Here is a 22,022-nt window from a genome sequence, read left to right as displayed (position 1 = left end):
AGATACCCAGAGGCTTTTCACAATATGTCCCCTTTAAAGACTTTAAATCACCTGAGTTACTGGAAGAGAATTACGTTACTCGCTGTCAGAGTGCATCCATGAGACTGTAATCTTACTGTAATCCCATTTAATGTACGTTACTTCTTGGAAGAAACTGCGGTCTGACAACAGAGTGAAAGTGAGAGGACGAGGCCTTGAAGAGGTGAGAGACAAGAGAAGAGGAACCAAATGTGGGAGGAATGTGAATCATAATTCATACAATTACAATCCCCTAAAACATTTAATCTTTAATCGCCACATCTGAGGGATCCTTGCTAAATAAAAACCTCAATATATAAAACTCCATGTGTGTAGGAGGAGAATGACATCTTTAAATAGAGTTTTATCAGTTATTATTGCTGTTAAATATTGCCGTCAGCGTTGGCTCCAGCTGTGAGCGTGCACGGCCAGCAGATTACAGATCAGTGATGGTGTGTTTCTCTCATCATGACTTCAGGTTGAAGCAGGCGGCATGCCGCTGACTCACAGCTCAGAGATGACACATCTCTCCTCCTCAACAACCATATGGACTCTCTGTTTCACAACACTGCTATTCTCATAAAGCCTCCGTTCACTGATGAATGGACTGGAGGGCGTCTTCAGGAGGAAGAGGAGGAGGAGGAGGAGGAGATGATGGGAAGGTAGAGAGGAAAGGGACGGTAATAATAGAGTTGTTCACTGAACACCCCCTCTACATTTAATATGACTTGTGACTTGATACTGGTATCATATGAAACTACAAAAACCTGATGAATCCATCGGTACCAACCATGTCATGCTAGCATGTCGGGAAGGAGGTTAAATAACGCTCCAAAGTTGGGCTAAATTTTGTCGGGGAAAACGTCATGGCCATTTTCAAAGGGGTCCCTTGACCTCTGACCTCCAGATCAGTGAATGTAAATGGGTTTTATGGGTACCCAAGCAATTACCTCTGTTTACATTACATCTATTTTTATATTTTATATTTCTAGTGTAACACTTCTGTTTATATTTATTTATTTATTACATCTACTTTACCTGTTTTATTTGCTTTATAACTGTGTGTGTTTTACCTGTTATATGTTTTACCTGCCTCGTTTAGTCTTGTTTTAAAGCACTGACCAGAACTGTGAATCTCGTTGTATTTAATACGATGACAATAAAGCTTTCTATTCTATTCTATTAAAGTTTACGCACAAGGATATCTGTTATTTTGGTGAGAGGTTTACTTCACTAGATAGAGAATAGTTAGTAACTGGCTCATCATATAGTGAGTTTATTATTAGCAGAACTATGAGAAATAAAGTGTGACCTAACACATCTCCCAGAAGGACCTCTGTGGTTTAAAGGTCCCATATTATAAGAAAGTGAGATTTTCATGTTTTTTTATTATAAAGTAATCCCAAGTCCTATAAATACTGTGAAAGTATCGAAACACTCAATCAAAAAACACACACAGCCCGTATTCAGAAACTCTGCATTTGAAACAAGCTGTTAGGATTTCTGTCCATTCGTGATGTCACAAATATACAATATTTAAACCCTTTACACAGTTTTAAACGTAAACATTCTAAATGTGTCCCAGTTTATTTCCTGGTTGCAGTGTATGTGAATGTCATCAGCTGACAGGAAGTAAACATGGACCCAAACTGTTGCCTAGCAACGCAATTCTGTTGCAATTCCGTTGCAATTCCGTTTAAATGCACTAAAACGGAGCGTTTGAGACAGAGGGTGAATACAGGCATATTCAGACAGACAGTATGAGGAAAATAAAGTTTTTTTTTTAACATTACAGCATGTAAACATGTTCTAGTAGAAACACAAAATACAAGTATGAACCTGAAAATGAGCACGATATGGGACCTTTAAACTCTCCTCTCTGGGTGTGCGTAAATTTGGAGGAGCCCTGGTTCTGTAGTTCTGGTTCTGTGGTTCTGCTCTGCAGGGTTCCAGTCAGGAGGGGTGAGGAGGAGGGAGGAGGAGGAGAGGAGGGAGGAGAGGAGGGGTGAGTCTGCAGGACTCAGATCACCACGCCTCAGTACGGTGAGTTCAGCAGCCATATTGACTGTCTGCAGCCTGACGAGAGGAGGAGAGGAGGGCACTCTGTCGGTGCGCACACCGTGTCCGGTAAGCAGAGCACCGTGTCCGGTAAGCAGAGCAGAGCACCACGGGGAGGTCTGTTTCTACCCGCTGAGGATCTGTGGATCTATAAAGTCCTGCTGGCAGCTGGAGGAGGAGGAGGACAGTTGGACAGTTGGACAGTTGGACACATCCTCAGTCCTCAGAGCAGCCCGGTACAGGGGACTTTAACTCCTTCATCTGCTCCCGGTAAGCCCGGTGCTGTGTGTGTGTGCGTGTGTGTGTGTGTGTGTGTGTGTGTGTGTGTGTGTGTGTGTAGGGGGGGCGGGGGGGTATTTAGTTTCTACCTGAGTCTTTACCTGTGACGGAGCTGACGGGATCAGGCTCGGATCCGTTTGTTTCTGGGACATTTGTTGGACGGGAGGACCGGTGAGGGGACCGGTGAGAGGACAGGTGAGAGGACCGGAGAGAGGACCGGTGAGGTGACCGGTGAGGTGACCGGTGAGAGGACCGGTGAGAGGACAGGTGAGAGGACCGGTGAGAGGACAGGTTAGAGGACCGGTGAGAGGACAGGAGAGAGGACCGGTGAGAGGACAGGTTAGAGGACCGGTGAGAGGACAGGTTAGAGGACCGGTGGAGCGGGGTCACTGTGCGCTCAGGTGAGCTCAGGTGGATGTTATACAACAGAACCGAGATATTCAGGCTAATTACACAACCAGAGCTCTCTGTCTACAGACATCTCACTGTTCGGTGATTACTCCATCAGTGACAGCCAGTGGTGCATGGTGGAGGTGGTGGAGGTGGTGCATGGTGGAGGTGCTGGTGCTGGTGAGGAGGTGGTGGTGCTGGTGGTGCGTGGTGGTGGAGCATGGTGGAGGTGCTGGTGCTGGTGGTGCATGGTGGAGGTGCTGGTGGTGGAGCTGGTGGAGCGTGGTGGTGGTGGAGCTTTTGGAGCATGGTGGAGGTGGTGGTGGTGGTGTAGCTGGTGGAGCATGGTGGAGTTGGTGGTGCTGGTGGTGGAGGTGCTGGTGGTGCATGTTGGAGGTGTGCTGGTGGAGCATGGTGGTGGTGGTGGAGCTGGTGGAGCTTGGTGGAGGTGGTGGTGGTGGAGCTGGTGGAGCTTGGTGGAGTTGGTGGTGCTGGTGGTGGAGGTGCTGGTGGTGCATGTTGGAGGTGGTGCTGGTGGAGCATGGTGGTGGTGGTGGAGCTGCAGCTCTATGCGCTTTCGTAAAAAGAAACAATGTTTTTTGGTCAGCTGCTGACGACACGCTTTTCTCTCCTAAACATCCTCAGCCTGCCGTCACAGTGGAGCTGCTTCTCTTAACACTCCATCAACATTACGCTATTTGTTCTTTTATACTTTATTTTTCCCTTTTTTCAAGGCTGTTTTCATCTATATGCAATCCACTGTTTGTAATCACAACAGTCTATAAACCAACTGTTAAGTAGATGAGCTTACAGACAAAAAAACAACCTCAACATTCAAAACCAAGAAAAGAAATAACAATAATAATAGAAACAAAAAGAAAGAATAGAGTTAAAAAACAACAACAACAAAGCAAACAACATATATTATTATATCATTTACATGGGCACCCACATGCATCCAGCTATCCAACCTGTAACTGAGCCAAGCGGTGCGTAAACATGTCTGACTGATAGAAGCACATGAACATCAGAGAGGTTGTGTGTAACTGAGGTGTAAACTCTGCTCCCAGAGTTCTAGTGTGACTTCACGTTGACTTTACTCCCTCCTCCCTGGAAACCACGCCGGATTACACCACGCATAACACAGACTAGTTCAGCTTTCGCACGTAACCAGCGGTCCTGAATCTGGTGCCATTTAGAGCGAAGTGCTCCATCTGGCACCAACAGATGCTCCGGAAGCTGCCAGCCTCTGATTGGCCTCATTAAGGCAGGAGGAGAGAGTTAATTGGCTGTTCCCGCTGTCACTCCGACTCATACCCCCTCCTGTTGCTCCTGTTGCTCCTCCTCTGTGAGGACCAAGTTACAGCTCATTTGAGAGAGAGGCTCCGAGCATCTCTGCATCATGACATGAGACACCTCTGACGGCTGGTTTTAGATTTCTCTCTGCAGCCGCAATATTTGGTAACCTGTTGGATAATGTCGTGGCTCCAGATCAGAGCAGGAGAGGCTGTTCTGGCCAGACCGGCACATACTCACCTGAGAAATATACAGCTTGTTGGTCTGTTGTTTCTGTGTTGTTATAGGCAACACTTTAGTGCAGCTTTAAATTCAGCTACTAGGAAGCATCAGAGCTGATGCAATTCTTCACATCTATTCTGAATGAACTGTTTATCTTTGACACCTTTAATCTCTTTAATAGATATCAGTTACCATTTGGAAAACTAAAGTTTCAGGTTATGTGGTGTCCCAGAGCATGAACCATGTTTGTACTACTCATCATTAGACTGTATGGACTTTACATTTTGGAAGAGTGTAGATCAGGGGTCTCCAAAAAGATTTTCTCCGAGAGCTAATTTGACAAAATGAAAGTGTCCGAGAGCTCCTCATGGCACCAAGTTATACGTCGCCAATAGCAGACATCATTTCCGTCTTTCATGGTCCTTTAATAACGTTTCAGCCACCGCAGCCATCGGCTCTATTACAATCTCGCCATAAGTGAAGGGCTTTCTGTGTTTCGTTAGAATGTGCGCCTCTAAACGGAGCCTCTGCTGCAGCGATGGCCTTCTTCGTCGGTTGGTAAACAGTCGTCTTTTAAGCGTTGTTTTCTACTCCTTCACCTTTTAGACTTCTACCAGCCGGAAAGTCCCATAACAAGTGGCACTCGACGTTACATCGTTTACCGACTGACACGCTCGCACCTCAAATGAGTCCTTGTCATATCTGGTGTGTGTGTGCTTGCTGGTCTGCTAACATCGCCTGATGTTACTGCGTCGCTGATGTAACCAAACTTGAAAGCGAAGCAACTCAATTGACAGCTGATCAGTTTGTGTCAGAAATTCACATCTGTGAATTTGATTGTATAAAAGTGTACGTATGGGTTTACAAAGTATAACATGGTGTTATCAAATTTGTGTGCATATTCTTTGAACCTTTAGCGAGCCACTCAGAAATGGGCAGCGATCTCCTGGTAGCTCACATGCTGCTTGTGAGAGACCCCTGGTGTAGAGGAAATAGGTCCTGGTTTACTTTGTGCAAAATGGTCTAAATGAGTTTCAGCACAAACAGACACATTAATGGAGAAAGCACGTTGGCCTCAGACTCGGGATGTGAAGCGTCTGAATGTTGACGTTGGTTCACACACCAGCTGCTGCTGAGAGAGAGACGGTCTCTAACTGGTGGTGGAGACTCTGAATGGTTGGAGCTCATTGAGCTTGTTGGAGCTAATCTGCATCTTTCTCTCTGTGCTTTTTATCATTTGTTATTTCCAGTTCCCCTCGTTTACATTCACACTTTTAATCTGTAGTGGAAAATGTTCAAATTGGTTCTTATTGTTGTACTTTAGTTCCCTCAGCTCTGGGTACATACAGAAAGGATGAAACAAAGATGAATGCACCAGAAACATCCGTTCTAGTCCTTCACTGTGTTGTTAAAGTTCATAGTCAGTTTCAGTTGGTGACTGACTGGGAGAAAACGCTTTATCTTCACAACCCACATCACAGCCAGGTTCACTGACAGACGCTATCTGGTTTCTCTTTCCGTCGCTCGCTGTCAGGATCTCACCGTCACGTCTGCTCCTGTTTGATTTCTTTCACTTTCTGTCTCAGTCATTCCTGAGCTGTTCCTCTGCAGCAGGACGTCACGTTGCATTATTGTTCTGTGTGTTGATGTTGATGTTTGTGGGGTCAGAGGTCGCACACTCTGTCAGACCATTTGTGCTGTTTGACTCAACGAGGAATCAGTTGGTTCTTCTGTTGGACCAGTAAAACAGCTGTGGTAGTTTCCTGTTGTTATAACAGCTGGTGGAAGTGTGTGTGTGTGTGTGTGTCGTCTCTGGCTCCTCCAGCAGGACTTCTTGTAGCCTCTGTAAACAAGAAGACACAACTTCATTGTCTTTTTATTCTTATCTTTAGAGTATCTTTGTGCAGATATTTGGAGCTCACAAGGATTGAACAAACTCACAATAACACACACACATTAAACCACAAGCTCATCAGGAGCTAAACCTCTAAACCTCTGAACCTGAACCGTCAACCACAACAAGAGTTCAGCAGCCGCTAAGCTCTCAGTCCTTTAAGGTCGGCCTCTCTGAAACCTCATTACAGGCTATTAAATCAATGAAGGGTCAACATTTGATTCCAAGTTAACAAGCAAATGATTTATTTATGCAAAGATTAAAACTGACTAACAGAGAAAGAAGTGAACCAGCAGAAAACAACTGAACGAGGAACAGTCAAACGTCCCTCACAAAAGAATTCAGTTTCATTCTGTTGAACCTGACAGTGTTTTCTTTTTTTGAATCATGCTTTTATTGTTTCCCTAAGAAAAATTACCACAACGACCTAAACCATAATAAATAAAGTAATATGTAGATATAATAACAGATAATAACTGTTAAAACAAAGTATTCAAACACAAGGGGGTAGAAAAATGGTAAACAAAATAATAAAAAAATAAATGAAAATAAAATAAAGAAATATAACTTATAATAAGTAATTTTCAAAATAAAATAAATTATACTAAATAAATACACATAATAAATTCACTGAAAAAGTGTTTCTTTTTTTGAAACATGCTTTTTATTGTTTCCCTAAAAAAAAAAACGAAACTATAATAAATAAAGTGATATGTACATATAATAACAGATAGTAACTGTAAATGAAATCAAAAAGAAGGGAGGAGAAAAAATGTTAATAATAAAAATAAAAATAAATAGGAAATATAAAAATAAAACAGTATAATACATTAGAAACTTGAAATACAATGTAATAGTAATAATAATAATAATAATTAAGAAATAAAAGTAAATAAATTAATAAAATAAATTGTTGCTATTTATTTTTTTCCTTCAGAAAAAGAACTACAACAACTAAACCATAATAAATAAAGTGATATGCACATAACAGATGATATCTGTAAATTGAAAAACAAAGTATTCAAAAACAAGGGAGGAGAAAAAAATGGTAATATTAAAAAAGTAAAAAATAAATAAATAAAAATAAAAAATAAGAAAGATAAAAAATTTAAATGAAACAATTATAATACATTAAAATGTTTTAAATAAAATGAACTCATAAATAATAATTAATAAATAAAAATAAATGAATCAAAATAATTCACTGACAAAGTGTTTTTTTGGAGCAGGGTGTAATAATGCAGCATTTTTATCCTTATGGTCATAATACCCAAGAATCAGATGATGCTACATGCTGATAGCAACAGTGAGATTGAGAATATATACTTTTCTCTATTCAACATTTTAGTCACAGGCACAAAATAACTTTTATTATTTTGACAAATACACATTTGACAGCCTAAAACAAAAGATGGTTTGTGCTTCCAACATCATTTTGTTGATTTTCTTGCTCAAACATTACGTCATAAATCAGGAGAATCTGAATAATATTCCATCAACTCTGAACGATACTCAACCCAACTCCACTCGCAGGCGTACAGGACTCTCTATAAAAGTGTGTGTGTAAAATGCAACAGCGTGTTGAGATGGATTTGGCCGAAAACAAGAGAGCGAGGGATGAAAGAGAGTTAATGTGCACAGAGAGCAGAGTTTGTTTCTGCATGAACGGAGAGCTGGAAGCTGCGTCGGCCTGAGAGCGACCCTCTGCTTCCACACACACACACTTCTAGATCCAGGTCTACGAGGCAGCGGGCTGCTAAACAGAGCAGACCTGTGTTCTTTAGGAGAAAGCTCCGGATGCTTTCAGCTAAAGGTCACCCTCAGGTGTCGGTGTGTCGTGTGTTTCCGTGAAGCCTGGAGCCGTTAAATCTACTACATTCTGTAGATGGTAATCACTTTCACCTTGCTGAGTGGAGAACAGAGCTGATGGTATCGTTCTGGTGGCTGTTGGAGCTGAAGAAGGAACAAAGAAAGAAAGTTTGAAGAGTCATATAGTCTACAAAGTATTTATCTTGCTCTGAATATTATAAAAGTTGCAGCATAGTTTAATAAAGCCGTGCACAGAGCCGTCATCTCTAACCGTCAGTATCTCCTGGCTGCAGGTATATGGGTCAAGGCCAGCTTTGAATTCTCTCTCTTCGTTTTCCTCCCATCAGTGCTCTGTTCCACTCCACTCTCTCTCGCTCTCTCACCGTCGATGATAAGGTTTAATATAAAGACTCGGAGCAGGAAAAGGAGATTGAGAGGTGGAGGGAAATTGCACAGGGACACCCGGCTGATAAACTCCCCACATGCTGCACATTGTGCAGGTTTATTAAGCCTACCTGCTTTAGATTTCAGACTTCCAGCGGAGAGACTCTGATAAAGGTTCGTTGTCCTGACTCACATGGCTGATATTAAATTAAATACCAACAACACATTCAGGATGTGAGTGGTGCTTTTATCTGTCAAGCAATCGTTAGACTAAAGGCCACTTCATACCTTCCGCGTCCACGTGACATGTCCGCTTTGGTCTGCGTGTCCTAAATGTTGTCCGCCCGTGTACACGTAGGGTTCACGTGCAACCCAAAATGTGTGTACTGTACACATGTAGCAAGCGTGTTAACTGCACGTGCTCCAGTTTCGTTCCAGTCCAGTCCAGTTGGTGGCGTATGCACCTTTAGCCAAGAAGAAGAAGAAGAAGATAACAAAGTGGAAGTTTGTTTTGAAGAGAGGTTGTGCGAGATGATCTGCTGTTAATATAATTCATATTTAAAGGAAAAACAAAGACAGACAAATGGCATTGAACTCCTGGCAAACAACATTACGGTGCATTACCGTCACCAACTGGGATGGAGTGTGGATCGGGAAATGAGCATGTATGAAACGCCAAACTGACGTAGTATGAATGGAAGCGCATCTGCATCAGCACGATCAGAACAAGACCGCAGCTGTCAGTGGAAAACTTCTGTGTGGAGTTTGCTTGTTCTCCCGTGTTAGCGTGGGTTCTTCTCCGGGTTCTCCGGTTTCCTCCCCCAGTCCAAAGACATGCAGGCTGATTGTGGACTCTAAATGTCCCGTAGGTGTGAAAGTGAGTGTGAATGGTTGTCTGTCTCTGTGTGTCAGCCCTGTGATAGTCTGGAGACCTGTCCACTAGGGGTGGGGAAAAAAATCAATTCACCTATGTACCATGATTTGTTTTTTTACGATTTTGAAATAGATCTTTTTACGCCAGAATCGATATATTTGCTTCATCTGAAAGAAAATATCAACACGGTGTTAGTTGAGCTGCTTTTGTGTCCTGAGATTGAGGTCGGTCTGATAACCAGTGCTCCCACTGAGCAAAGGCCTCTTACATATATATATATATATACCTTCAGGATTTGTCCCCAGAAGGCCCCCGATGGATGATGGGAGGTCTGACAGAGCGGAGCATTGATTTGCGGGACATGCCCTGCAGCGATGTGGGACATCAAAGTGAATCCACTAATGTGAAGGAGAGAAATGGGACACTAACTTTGGGTTTATATTCATAATGCTGTCTGATGTGAATATATAACATTTGCAGTTTGACTTCAGAATATTTAATGTATTTAAAATCCTCTTTTCTCTCAGCCAGGAGGAGGATTGTGATGGGATGGAAACATTTAGTAGAGTTTCATTAAGGAAGCTGTGACCTACATCGTCTTGTGTGAGCTGCACAACTCTGGTTATTAATAGTTTGTAATTCACAGAGTTGGTGTCACATTTTCACCAAGAAAAAAAACCCGTCTGTCATCTATTCAGTGTTTCCCTAACCCTTTTTTTGGGAGGACCCACTTTTTAAAAAGGACAAACCATCATGACCCAGTTCACTACAGTCTATATATCCAATTAGTGCGTAAATGAACGTTCGTGACCACTTTTACATATTTATTAATATTTGTTTTTCTCCACAAAGATTCAGACTAGAGCAAGTGTGAAAAAAGCCCTTTAGATCAGATCAGAGATGAGCTCATAGGTTTCTTAGAAATAAGTCCTTCAGCATGAAACCCAGTGTTTGTCTGGACCGTGTTCAGTCAGTCTGTGAATTTGTGGCTAAATTGTTCAACTAATAGTCAGAGGTAGGGATGCACCGATACCACTCTTTTTCAGACCGAGTACAAGTACTTACATTTGTGTACTCGCCGATACTGAGTACCGATACGAGTACTTCTCTGTGCCAAAAGACCCTCGTTAACAGCCAGCTGGAGTGTGTGAGCGACACACGGCAGGCTGGGGAGTCCCGCATACGAGGCGCTGCGCCGCCACCGGCTCTAGGTCGGCTTGGAAAGGTTCGGGGCGAAGGTGGCTCGTGGCCACAGCTTTACAGCGCTCCCCGCCCGGACCTCACCGCACCGTGACGGGGCCCCCTGCTCCCGGTGCGACTGTCGACCGGGACGGACTGTCCTCAGTGCACCACAACCGCTTTGTGCCGCGGCCCACATAAAAGGCGGCAGAGGTCTGTGGCAATGTCTGCAACCCACCTGACCCGTCTTGAAACACCGACCAAGGAGTCTAACGCATGTGCGAGTCAGAGGGTGCAAGCAGAACCCCGTGGCGCAATGAAAATGAGGGAGGTGGAGCATGTGCGATAAGACCCGAAAGATGGTGACGAGAGGTTAACGTCACGCTGCCGTAAAGTGGTATTGGTGCCGTTGTATCGGAGCCGCTTTGCAAGTACAAGTAAGAGTACATGCGCACAGTATCGGACCCGATACCCGATACCCGATACTGTTATCGGTATCGGTGCATCCCTACTTGAATCAGGCCCGTTGATCTACAAACCTCGGCTGGTATATTATTGTAGTCATAATTGTTCAGGACAGAGCCGTTTAGATTGACCATCTTCCAGTGTAACTTTAGTTTGTGTCCTCAGACGGAGCCTCAGCTCCTGACTGAGCCTCTCTGTGCTGACATTTGAGAAAGGTTTATTTCTGGCCTCGCACATCAGCAAGATCTGCCTCCTATGAGACACATGCCAACTCTACCAACTACTGCTCTCTGTTCCACATTCTACTCATTCAGAGTAGAATGTGAATTCAGAGCCTTTTTTTTTAAAGCAAAACCCTCCCAGTTAGCCCAGACTGTACTGGTATCACCAGTTCTTGATCCCTCTCTCTCTGTGGAAGTTAAATGTTTCTCCTTCCAGGCTGTATTTTAGACTCTTTGACTGGTTGCAGTCTGTGAGGGGAAACAACACTTGACACAGCTGTGGAGTGTCTTCCTGTTCCTATTAATCTGTCTTGTCTCTGTTTTAACTCTCTGTATCTGTGTTCTTTCTGTTTTGACTCCGACCTTTTGAGTCTTGCCTTTGATTGTTTCCTGTCATTGTCTCTTTCAGTAGTGACGGGTAGATGTAGAGACAAAAGACAAATAGAAGGAGAGCATGACAGCCTGAATGTGATGTTGATGTTGTATGTGTTGACATCGGTCTATTTCTTGTTGTGTCCCAGGCGCCGGTGCCCCGGAGAGAGGCGGGAAGACGGAGGACGATTTCTTTCAGTTTTCTCAGCAGCAGGGGACGGGCGGAGAGAGGAGAAAGATGCCCAAACCGGTGAGTAGCCGACACTCTGGAGATTTACACCACCACCCCTGTAGCTCTACTCTGATCCTGCTATACCATCCATCTGCTGCATTCATCAGCGTTTCACATTTACAGTTATTACGTCTCAGCAACATCTGTTCCTCCTGTGAGTTCAGATGTGCATCGTGGTGCAGAATGAGAAAAGAAAGGAGTTTGTGATCAGAACATGTTAAAGCTGTAATCCATTACTTCCTGTAGTTATTAGATCATATTTTATGGCATCTATTTGGTTTACTTTTGTTGAGACCCGTTTACCACAGTGAGTGTTGGTCTACCTGGTGTCTGTGCGCTGCTCTTCAGTCTCTTTGCTCTGAGTAGCGGCTTGATATCATTCCTACTGACAGTGGATAATATTCTTCTTCTTTAACCAGAGCGGATTACAAATTTTATAATAGTTGATTGAAATGGATGACAGGCATCTGTATCAGGTGCCGTCGCCACCTTGGCTTTTGACCGACGCCACCTTGATTTTAGGCTGTCAACATCTTGGTTTTTGGACATTGTCATCTTGGTTTTTGGCTGTCGACATCTTGGTTTTTGACCGTTGTTAAAGTTCAAAGATGAAAACACGGACCACTCCCAGACCGGACAATGCCGTGGTAGCGACCTGTCAATCACAAAGTAGCCCCGCTCTAAAGCATCCCCTGCTTTATGGTCTATCTGACTCTAAATGGGACCATAATTTACTAAATGAACATCATGCTGTATTGAAGAAGACTTGAAACTAGAGATTGAGACCATAAACTCATGTTTACAATGTTTACTGAGGTTTCTGCATTTAGTTCAGGCCGGTACGATAACTGTTGAGTTCAGCTCAAACAACGCTCTCTGTTTGCCCTCATTGAATAATACTCAGGAGGTTAGAGTTTTTGGGGTAGAGGAGAGGTCGACTACATGTGCAGGAGGGGTTTCAGCCACCGATAAGAAATAAGTAAGAAACAAAGAGAAATAGGCCGTTGTTCTTTATTCCTAAAGTGCAGCATGAACCTGGTGTTTTGGAGGCGTTCATACCTGCTGATACATCTGTTTGTTTTTAAAGCGAGCCCAGAGTCTGTCATCAGCTCTCCCAGTCAGAAGTAATGTGTTGGGCAAACATGCACACACACACACACACACACACACACAGTCACACAGAAGCACAACAGTCGGTCACTCTATGGACCCGTCCTGTCTATTGAGCAGTGAACACAAAGAGGCCTTTCTCTGCTCTATTTCTGGACTCAAGGACAGTGGCAGCTTTCACGTTGCTCTGACACACAACACATACAGGCTGTTTGCACCGCCGCTTAAATAACACGATTACAGTCTGACGGTTGTGAAGACAATTTATTATATTACGAATATTATATTTTAACCTTTGGAAGCAGGAACCTGAACTCCAGGATTCCTCTCAGTGACAGAGCTCTCTCTCTTTGAGACTGATTTTATGTCAGATTATTGATTTCTTGATGAGAGACTGCTTCACGTCGGGGTGCCGCATCACCCTGAAGGGGTTTGTTTCACAACAATGACCGGCTCGCTGTACGTTATCCCTTACAGGTCATATACAGGCATCAGTATTAAACTGAGACTGTTTCATAAACAGTTTAAAACTCCTTGTAGTAACTCTAAATACATGTTTGCTCCAACCTGAGCTAGGATTATATCTATTCAAACATGTTGCAGTTGATAGAAAAAGTCAATCGTTGCCTCCGTTTTGTTATTCAAGCGACTCAACGCCTGTAAACCAAATTCTAATGCTCACATCATCTATAAATAGACTGATAGAGGTCAGTGAAAACTACAGCTTGTATTCGTCGGGTGTTTACAACCCTCCTGGCACGTACACAGTTTATCTACAGCCAGCCAGCGATCGCACCGAGCCTCTGCTCCATCAATCTCAGTAATGGGGAATTAGGCCGGGCCCGATTCCTGGAAAGAGACCAGGGACATGTGATGGGACAGAAGTAGTGAGAGGGTGGGAGGTGAAGAGAGAGATAGAAAGTGATAGAAATGGAGAGAAGAAGATGGAAAAAAAGGGTTTGCATGAACCGACTTTTAAAGGTTGTGTTCGGTGAATGTTGAGGTCAGTGTCACGAAACGTTCTTAACCATAAAGGAGAAAATGAAGCTGACTGTGAGGAAGATCCATCCAAAGAAGTCAGTGAATTGAATCAGAGAGGAGCAGCTGGAGACAGGACGTGGTGATGAGATGAGAGAGACGGAGACGTGTGGACGGACAGACGGGGGGGACATTGACAGTCGTAGAAGCAAAAGAGAAAGTTGGAACAAACGAGTTAAGCTCAGATTATAGAAACGCTCCGTAGGGAAGAAAAAAGGGCAACACAAAGAGGATTTGGGAGAGCAGTGAGTGACGGGCACTTTGTTCATATCCAGTCCAGAAAAACGACACCCAAGCCGCCCTCGAGGGGAACTCCCACTCCGGTTACATTAATGCTCTGACATGAAGCCCGGCAGTTTGGACAGTAAACACATCACTGTGACTTCTCTGCTTGTTTTTTTGCCATGAAAGACGCTTTAAATGTCACATTGGATTAAAAGCTGAAGCAGAGTGGCCCCCGCAGGCTTTAGAATCATTGAACAAGTGAGCCAGCTTGGCTCCATTAGCTCGGAGCTAATGAAGACCAACAAAAGGACAAAATATAGACGTAGACGTTCTGCAGGTGAGGCGAGTAAAACCGCCCCACAACAGAGTCTGTTGTCTCCCTGAGAGGAGAGACGGACTATCAGCTACTTCACCTCAGGCACACCATTATAACGTGAACCCGGTCTGGAGCGTGACCCTCCTCCAGGCTGTGTTTTAATGGTGTTGTTCTGTATTCGTGCACCCCCCCTAACACAACCTGGGTGTCCCCTGGTATCCAGGTCTTTCATGTTGTACTAACGGGGCTCTGTGTCAGCAGGCTGAACCAGCATGTTGGACAAACAAGAGGTGGTTTCAAGAAATAAAGGAGGAAATACCACCAAACAATCTTCTCTTTACACCATACTGAACATGTACTGTTAGTAATACGTGTTGGGCATGCAGGGATATACCAGATATCTGCGTTTGACCTCCTATTCCTTCAGAGTTTCAGGTGGAGAGGATGGATCATTGAGGATCTGTTCAGCATTTTTCAGAATCAGATCATTGTACAGCTGAACTGCAGACCCCTGATCAACCCCCATGATGATCCTACTCACTGTTTTGATCGGGCGCTGCAATATGGCATGATCTTGAGCGTGCATATTTCCGATGGTGCAGATTGGATCAGGCTGAAGGGCAGAACGCTCTGCAAGACAGATGTGTTGCACATCAATATTGCGATAATCAAGTGTATCGATACTTTCTTACACCCGTAAAAGAAAAGAAGGTCAAACCCTGCTTACTTCCTCACTTTCACACACCTGGCCAGTCTCTGCATGAAGTATGTGTGTGAGTTAGGGATGCTAATTTTGAAAAAAATGTCTTAATTGATAACCGGCCCTCATTAAACGACAAGATTACTATGTCGCATGCAGCTGCAGTGTAGAAGCACAACAGACAACTGAGTCTCCAGTTCACCGTCCGGGAGCGTTAACCTAGCAGCCACGATGCTGCGTGTAGTGTCGCGGACATGCAGCCACTTTCCCAGTAAAAGTCTCCACCACACATTTAGTTTAGTTTAGTCAGCGCGGCGTAACTTCAGCGAGTGTCCGACAGACCGTGTGTACACTTTATTTGTCGGTGAATAAATGCTACGAGGATACATCTCCTCTGCTCAAGCGAGCTCGAGACGGGAGCCGACTTCCGGTATCTGTAACGCCGGCTCAGACTCTCTTAAGGTGGACCAGCTTTTCTCCTTAAAGTGACGAGTCTTTCTCAGCTTTTTAATTAATTATTAACATTTATTTTAACCGTTTTAACTGTTTTAACCGATGTGTTAAACGGTTAATTATTAACATCCTTAGCACAAGTCGGATTGTTGGTTTCAGAAAGTGAGAGAACTTGTCGGATGCAGCCTCTCCAACAATTCTGCCTCCAGATTTATAATATGTGACATTGCACAAGCTTTGAATGACACGATGTTAAGATGTGACACTTGTTTAAATCCTTTCACGTGATGTTTTGCATTTTGCTGGATATTCATTTATTCCTCCACACAGTTGGCATGAATGAACATTTGGAAATACTTTACACGGAGAGACTGTTGGTCAGATTATTGTTGTTATGCAGAGGGATTTTGAACCCTTCTTGATCTGATATGAGAAGATGAATCTTCTCAGCGCCTTCAGATGGTCTCCTTCAGTGTTTCCTAGTTTATTAAACTGATTTTGTGATGATTGAGATGATTAATTCATCACAGTGATCTTAGAAGGCGATGCAAGATGTGCATTTAATCTCTCTCTGTGTGCTGCTGCAGCCTTTCTGTTAAATCTGACGGCATTCTGTTCAGACTTTTACTCCATCTGACCTCATCTGACCAGGCTGCTTGTTCACACATGAGACCGACATGTTCATTTGGAGTGCACGTCTGAAAGGGGCTTTAAGTGGCAGCAGACTGACCTCTTTGCAATTGCAAATACTGTTTTTGAGATGAGGAAGGAGGACAAAGAAAAGACACGGGGAGATGAGAAGAAGAGCAAACATGGAGAAAGAATCTGGGCCCCGACCCCGAGGGGTTAAATTCTGCTGGAGAATCCTTTAAAAGACGTATTGATTTCCTATATGTTCAGGTCAGTGCACGCCTTTCCCTCACCGCATTATGAGAGTGTGTGTGCCGGGTATAGATCTGTGTTTGGATATGCGAGTGTGCACGTGTTGATACATATTTATTTGATCAATATATCTGCTTGCTGGAGGGGAGAGCGTGTTCAGCAGGTCTGTGTGTGTGTGTGTGTGTGTGTGTGAGTGAATGATGGTGCATGAGGTTAATCCAGGGTGTGAGATGTTGGTAGGACGTCGTACATTATTGATTTATGGCTGCGTTTTGCACATGTTGCCCCTCCTGGTGATGGCGTCCCTGGGGGCTGGCGGTCCGGTGGAGGGGATGAAGGGGGGGGGAGGCTTTAAATATTTCAGAGGGCCATTTTCATTTCTATAATGGGAATTATCCAAGTCACTAAATCTAATTAGAGGGAGGGTGTGAAGTTCACCTCATAACCTCCACTAAATTCACTCACTGCTTTATAGGAATGTAAAAACATGAACATCTAAAGCTGCTCTTTATGATTTATAGTATCATGATTTACAGATATACTGTATACGGACAAAAGTATGTGGACAGCCCTGACATTTGGTCTGGGGCCCTTTGGTCTATACCGACCTGGAGGCTTCAGAATGACAGTCCAACAAGTACTGGCTGACGTCACGGTGACTACGTCCACTTCTTCTTCTCAGCCTTTTACCAAAGCAGTGCAGTCTTGTCCACTTCAGGCTCACAGCTTTGGCGAACACTTGAAGAACTTCTTTTAAATGCCATGACATGAGAGCATCCTTTAAACCTTTGCGCAATTATCTCGCCCGTGTGATCAAATGGGAAGAGGCTTGTTTGAAAGCAATTACTCTTCAACTCCCAGTTGTGGATGTAATGTACAGTGATACTCAGGTTTGGCTCACACGTTCTGCTGGACGTTCAGATCGGTAGTTGTGGAGAAGTGGGTCACCTCTGTTGGCTGGTTAGCCAACTTTTCTCTCGCTGAGATGTAGAACTCCAGTAGAGCTTTCTCCGCAAAAAAAATTGTGACCAGGCAGTTCATATTTTGGATCAAGGTTCTTAATGAGTCTTTTGAATCCGGGCTTTTCAACTACGCTGACCGGCGCTGTGATGTAGTTGGTTACAGCGACCGTGATTTCTTTCCATTTTGCACTTTTTTTGTCGTATGGGATTTGCTTTGGAAAACGAGGAAGCCAGAGTCATTAGCCTCTGGGCTGGTTCTGGTTGCTTTGGTCGTGTTCTCGCTACCGTACTCGCTTCGCCGCTTCAGTTCTTTCATTTTCTCCGGGCTCCTTCTCTCTCCACTGCTTCCCTCCAGACCAAAACACGCTGGCTGAATACGTCACACGCACTCACCCAGGAGAGAGGTGGTCTGGATGGAGGCGGAGTCTGTGACGAGTGTATCTGTGTCTGTGAGGAGGCCGGACTGCCGGAGGGACAGAGGGAAATGCCAAAGCGAGTCTCATGCCGGCGGGGTGGCTTAAAAACATTACATGACAATTTGTAGTCGACCCCACCCCTACACTTGAATATCACGATATTATGTTTTGTTATACTTTATCGATTCTCCAAAAAAATATAGATTTTTAATTGATAGTTTAGATGCAAAGATTGGTGACAGACAGCAGCTCAGATTACACAAAAAGTGGAGCTATGATGACGGATGTTACAGAGACTGTGAACACTGATTTTATGTATAAAGCAGTGTGACAGTTTTCCTAACATTACATTTATAAAATCTCAATATATTGAATTATAAGCCCTGTATCATGATGTGTATCCTATCGCCAGATTCTTGCCAATACAGAAGCAGCCCTAGTGGCACATGGGTTTCAATCCCTTGCTGCTCCTTTAAGTCCAGGTAATACTAGTACTAGGTATGTGATGCTTGTCATTCGTCATACCTGCTTGGAGATGTATTTTTTCTCCACAGCTTAAACAAAGCTGTCATGCTAACTCCTCCTACTCTGAACACCACACATTACCTCTATACCTCCCTGAGTCTAAAGACAAAGAAGAGAAAAGAGGAGTGGTCTGTAGAGGGAAAGAAGAGTAGTAGAGAGAATAAAAGAGGAGAAAGGTGTAAAAGAGGAGAGGTGAAGAGAGAGAGAGAGAGTGGAGGTGATGAAAGGAGAGGAAATGTTAAGTGGATGAGTGGAAACAGAGAATAGAAGAGGTGAAGACGGCAGCGTGGCCCCGGTTGCCTTTAAAGCCTCCGTTAATCAGCTTAGCTAGCAACAGCTTTTAATTATGGCTGTCTGAGTCTCACACACACAAACACAGTGAACAGGTGGGCGGTGTGGCGTGGGCGGACTCACCAGCCTACTACTGAGCTGTCACTACTGGTTGTGAATAACATGGAGGATGCTGGGAAACACTGCCAGATAAACAGAGACAGACGTGCTCACTGCGTTCTCCACCAGAACGCTCCCTCAGGAGCAACAATCAACAGGTTACACAGCTAGAAGTTATATATACAACTTTAATTATAACAATAATACATCTCATGTCTCTCTATCTGTTGGTTATGGAAGCTGCACAGTAGGTTATAGCTGTGTGGCTCGTTCAATTTCATAGTTTCTCGTCGTTCCTTCTACGTTTCACTGAGGAGGTCGTCACCAGAAATCATTCTGAAATATAAACGAGATAAAGGACGGCATTGCTCTCAGTCCAGAGGTCAGTAACCTGCGTCTCTTCAGCTCCTCTCCAGTGGCTCCCTGAGGAATTTTTATTTATCATTGTTGTAGGTCTATGGTACGACGGTACGACGGAGTATTAGGGCCACACTGAGGAAAAAAATAAATCTGAGATTTAGAGAATAAAGTCATAATATTTTACGTATTATTTTCTTTTTTCTCATAAAGTTATGACTTTATTCTCATAATATTCTGACTTTATTCTGTAAATCTCAGATGTTTTTTCCCTCAATGTGGCCCTAATACTCCGTAGTACATTGTCTCTTTGGCCCTCACTGCATTAGATTTATATTCTATATACTCAGACTATAAACTGAGTTACCTTCATCACAATAATCAAATGTTTTGCAGCTCCAGACAGATTTTTTTTCTTTCTTTTCTTTTGCCTAAAATGGCTCTTTTGATAGTAAAGGTTGCTGACCCCTGGCATAAACTCAAATGAAGCAAATATATCAATTCTGGCATTAAAATATCTATTTCTAAATCATAAAAAAGGCGCAATACATAGATGAATCGATTTCTTTTCCCACCCCTAATAGTTAGATTATTACTGGTGCAGTGCTGCAAGTAATAGTACCATAACAGTACCTTTTGTCTCTTGTGCATCTGTGTATAATACAAACAGATATTAACTGTCTCTGACAGGTTTCACGGTATCAGTCAGTGAACGGTAACAGAGAACAGAGACGTTGTGGTCAGCAGACAGGCTGAGAGCTCCTGCTGCTTTATCTGCTTTATCTGCTAACGCTCTGCAGCTATCAGCTACAAGACATGATGCTCGCTCTCTGTATCACACACACACACACACACACACACACACACACGTACTTGCTTATTAAAACAGCTCATGTCCAAATTTCTGCCGGCACAAATACACGTTCACACTTGAAACGATTCCCCTCAGAGACACTAGAGGAATATATTAGAGAGGCTTTTATTACTGCACTGCACAAAGGAAATATTTAATACTCTTATCAACATGGGAGTGGACAAATATGCTGCTTTATGCAAATGTATCTATATATTTATTATTGTAAATCAATTAACAACACAAGACAATGACAGATATTGTCCAGAAACCCTCACAGGTACTGCATTTAACATAAAACAATATGCTCACATCATAACATGGCAAACTGCAGCCCAACAGGCAACAACAGCTGTCAGTGTGTCAGTGTGCTGACTTGACTATGACTTGCCCCAAACTGCATGTGATTATCATAAAGTGGGCATGTCTGTAAAGGGGAGACTCGTGGGTACCCAGAGAACCCATTTACATTCACTGATCTGGAGGTCAGAGGTCAAGGGACCCCTTTGAAAATGGACATGACAGTTTTTCCTCGCCATAATTTAGTGTAAGTTTGGAGCGTTATTTAACCTCCTTCATGACCAGCTAGTCTGACAGGGTTGGTACCGATGGATTCATCAGGTTTTATAGTTTCATATGAGACCAGTATCTTCACTTTAGAACCCAAGTTGCGTTAATGCGTTAAAGAAATTAGCGTTGTTACAACAAATTTGTGTTAACGCGTTGTTATTATCACGTCAACTTTGACAGCCCTAGTATTTACTAAAGGCTGCAACTAACCATTATTTTCATTGTCTATTAATCTATTGATTATTATATTGATTAATTGATTAGTTGTTTGATCTATAAAATGTCAGAAAACGGTGAAAAATGTTGATCAGTGTTCCCCAAAGCTCAAGATGACATCCTCAAACGTCTCAAAGATATTCAGTTTACCGTTATAGAGGAAGAAAGAAACCAGAAAATATTCACATTTAAGGAGCTGCAAACAGAGAAAATATTACTCAAACAGATTAATCGATCATCAAAACTTATATATAAATATATATATATAATACTTGATGATTAATGAAGTAGTTGAGAACTAATCAATTAATCGTTGCAGCTCTATTAAATACTGTGAGCATACATGTATAATCTACAGAGATTATGTTCTGTATCTTTGATGCTTGTAGAGAGTAAAATATCAAAAATAAACTTTATTTATTTTTTATTTATTTATTTTGCACAATTTAAGATTAAACAAACACAACAAAAAAATAAAATCATATACCGTGCACGGAGAGGCAGAAAACCCACTGGATTAAAATACAGAAATAATATGACTACATAATATGATTGACCTCTTTAAGCAGCTTTTGAAACATTGAATAGATGAACAGTTTGTTTTGATAGATGTAAAAAGCTTAATTTGGTTCCCCTAAATCTTTTTGAAAATGTACCTCTACTAGTGAGAGATTTAGGAGGAAGAAGATCTCTGAACATGACTTCAGATGATTAGTATTGTGTGTCATTTTGTTCCTGTTTCTCTGTAACTCAGCTTCTCAAATGTCATGATTTGCTGTAAATTAAATATATTAATGTTTTGGACAAAACAAGAATTTGAAGACGTCACATTAGACTAAAAAAGTAAATGGTGATGGGCATTATTTTCTGTATTATCATATATCCTCTAGATGAATGTTACTCGCAGCCTTCAGTAGTTTACTGCTGTGTCTCCGTTAACCTCGTACAGTACATCTCCCCTCCTTTAGAGGAGTCAATCCTCTCCAGGTCACCGTGTCCACTGTTAAAATCCCTCTTTAGGACGCCCACAAGGCTCTTTAGAAAATTACATTACAATTAGCCAACAAGGGCGTTGCTATGGAAACCTTATCAGCCAGAACACAGAGACGCATGACATGCAGTGATATGTACGTACAAGAGACAAACACCATATTGTGTGTGTGTGTGTGTGTGTGCATGTGTAAAGCCACCACATGGCTGCGCTCCCATACACACACACACACAGATGTTTATCACGTTGTGGTATACACAACAACATATGGTTGCTTTCCCATAATATCCCAGAATGCACTGTCACTTTTTCCTCTTCATCTGAC

General features: G+C 43.0%; 1 protein-coding gene across 2 annotated transcripts in view; it reads left to right on the top strand.

Annotated features, from left to right (window-relative positions):
* The first annotated feature begins 2,043 nt into the window (after positions 1-2,043).
* The window catches only part of LOC119500499 (radixin), a 38,597-nt gene continuing 18,618 nt past the window's right edge, over positions 2,044-22,022 (top strand). Inside the window, exons 1-2 of one of the 2 annotated variants that reach the window (XM_037790243.1) lie at positions 2,044-2,346; positions 11,611-11,711. In XM_037790243.1, coding sequence (XP_037646171.1) covers positions 11,700-11,711 — 12 coding nt within the window. In that variant the 5' untranslated portion in view covers positions 2,044-2,346; positions 11,611-11,699. Of the gene's footprint in view, positions 2,347-2,611; positions 2,757-11,610; positions 11,712-22,022 lie in introns of those variants that run through there. The other variant, XM_037790244.1, reaches the window with a different exon arrangement.

Source organism: Sebastes umbrosus, chromosome 13 (genome assembly GCF_015220745.1).
Source record: "Sebastes umbrosus isolate fSebUmb1 chromosome 13, fSebUmb1.pri, whole genome shotgun sequence".
NCBI classification, from domain to species: domain Eukaryota; kingdom Metazoa; phylum Chordata; class Actinopteri; order Perciformes; family Sebastidae; genus Sebastes; species Sebastes umbrosus.
Note: the sequence above shows the minus strand (reverse complement) of the source record. Positions and strands in the feature narration are given on the sequence as shown.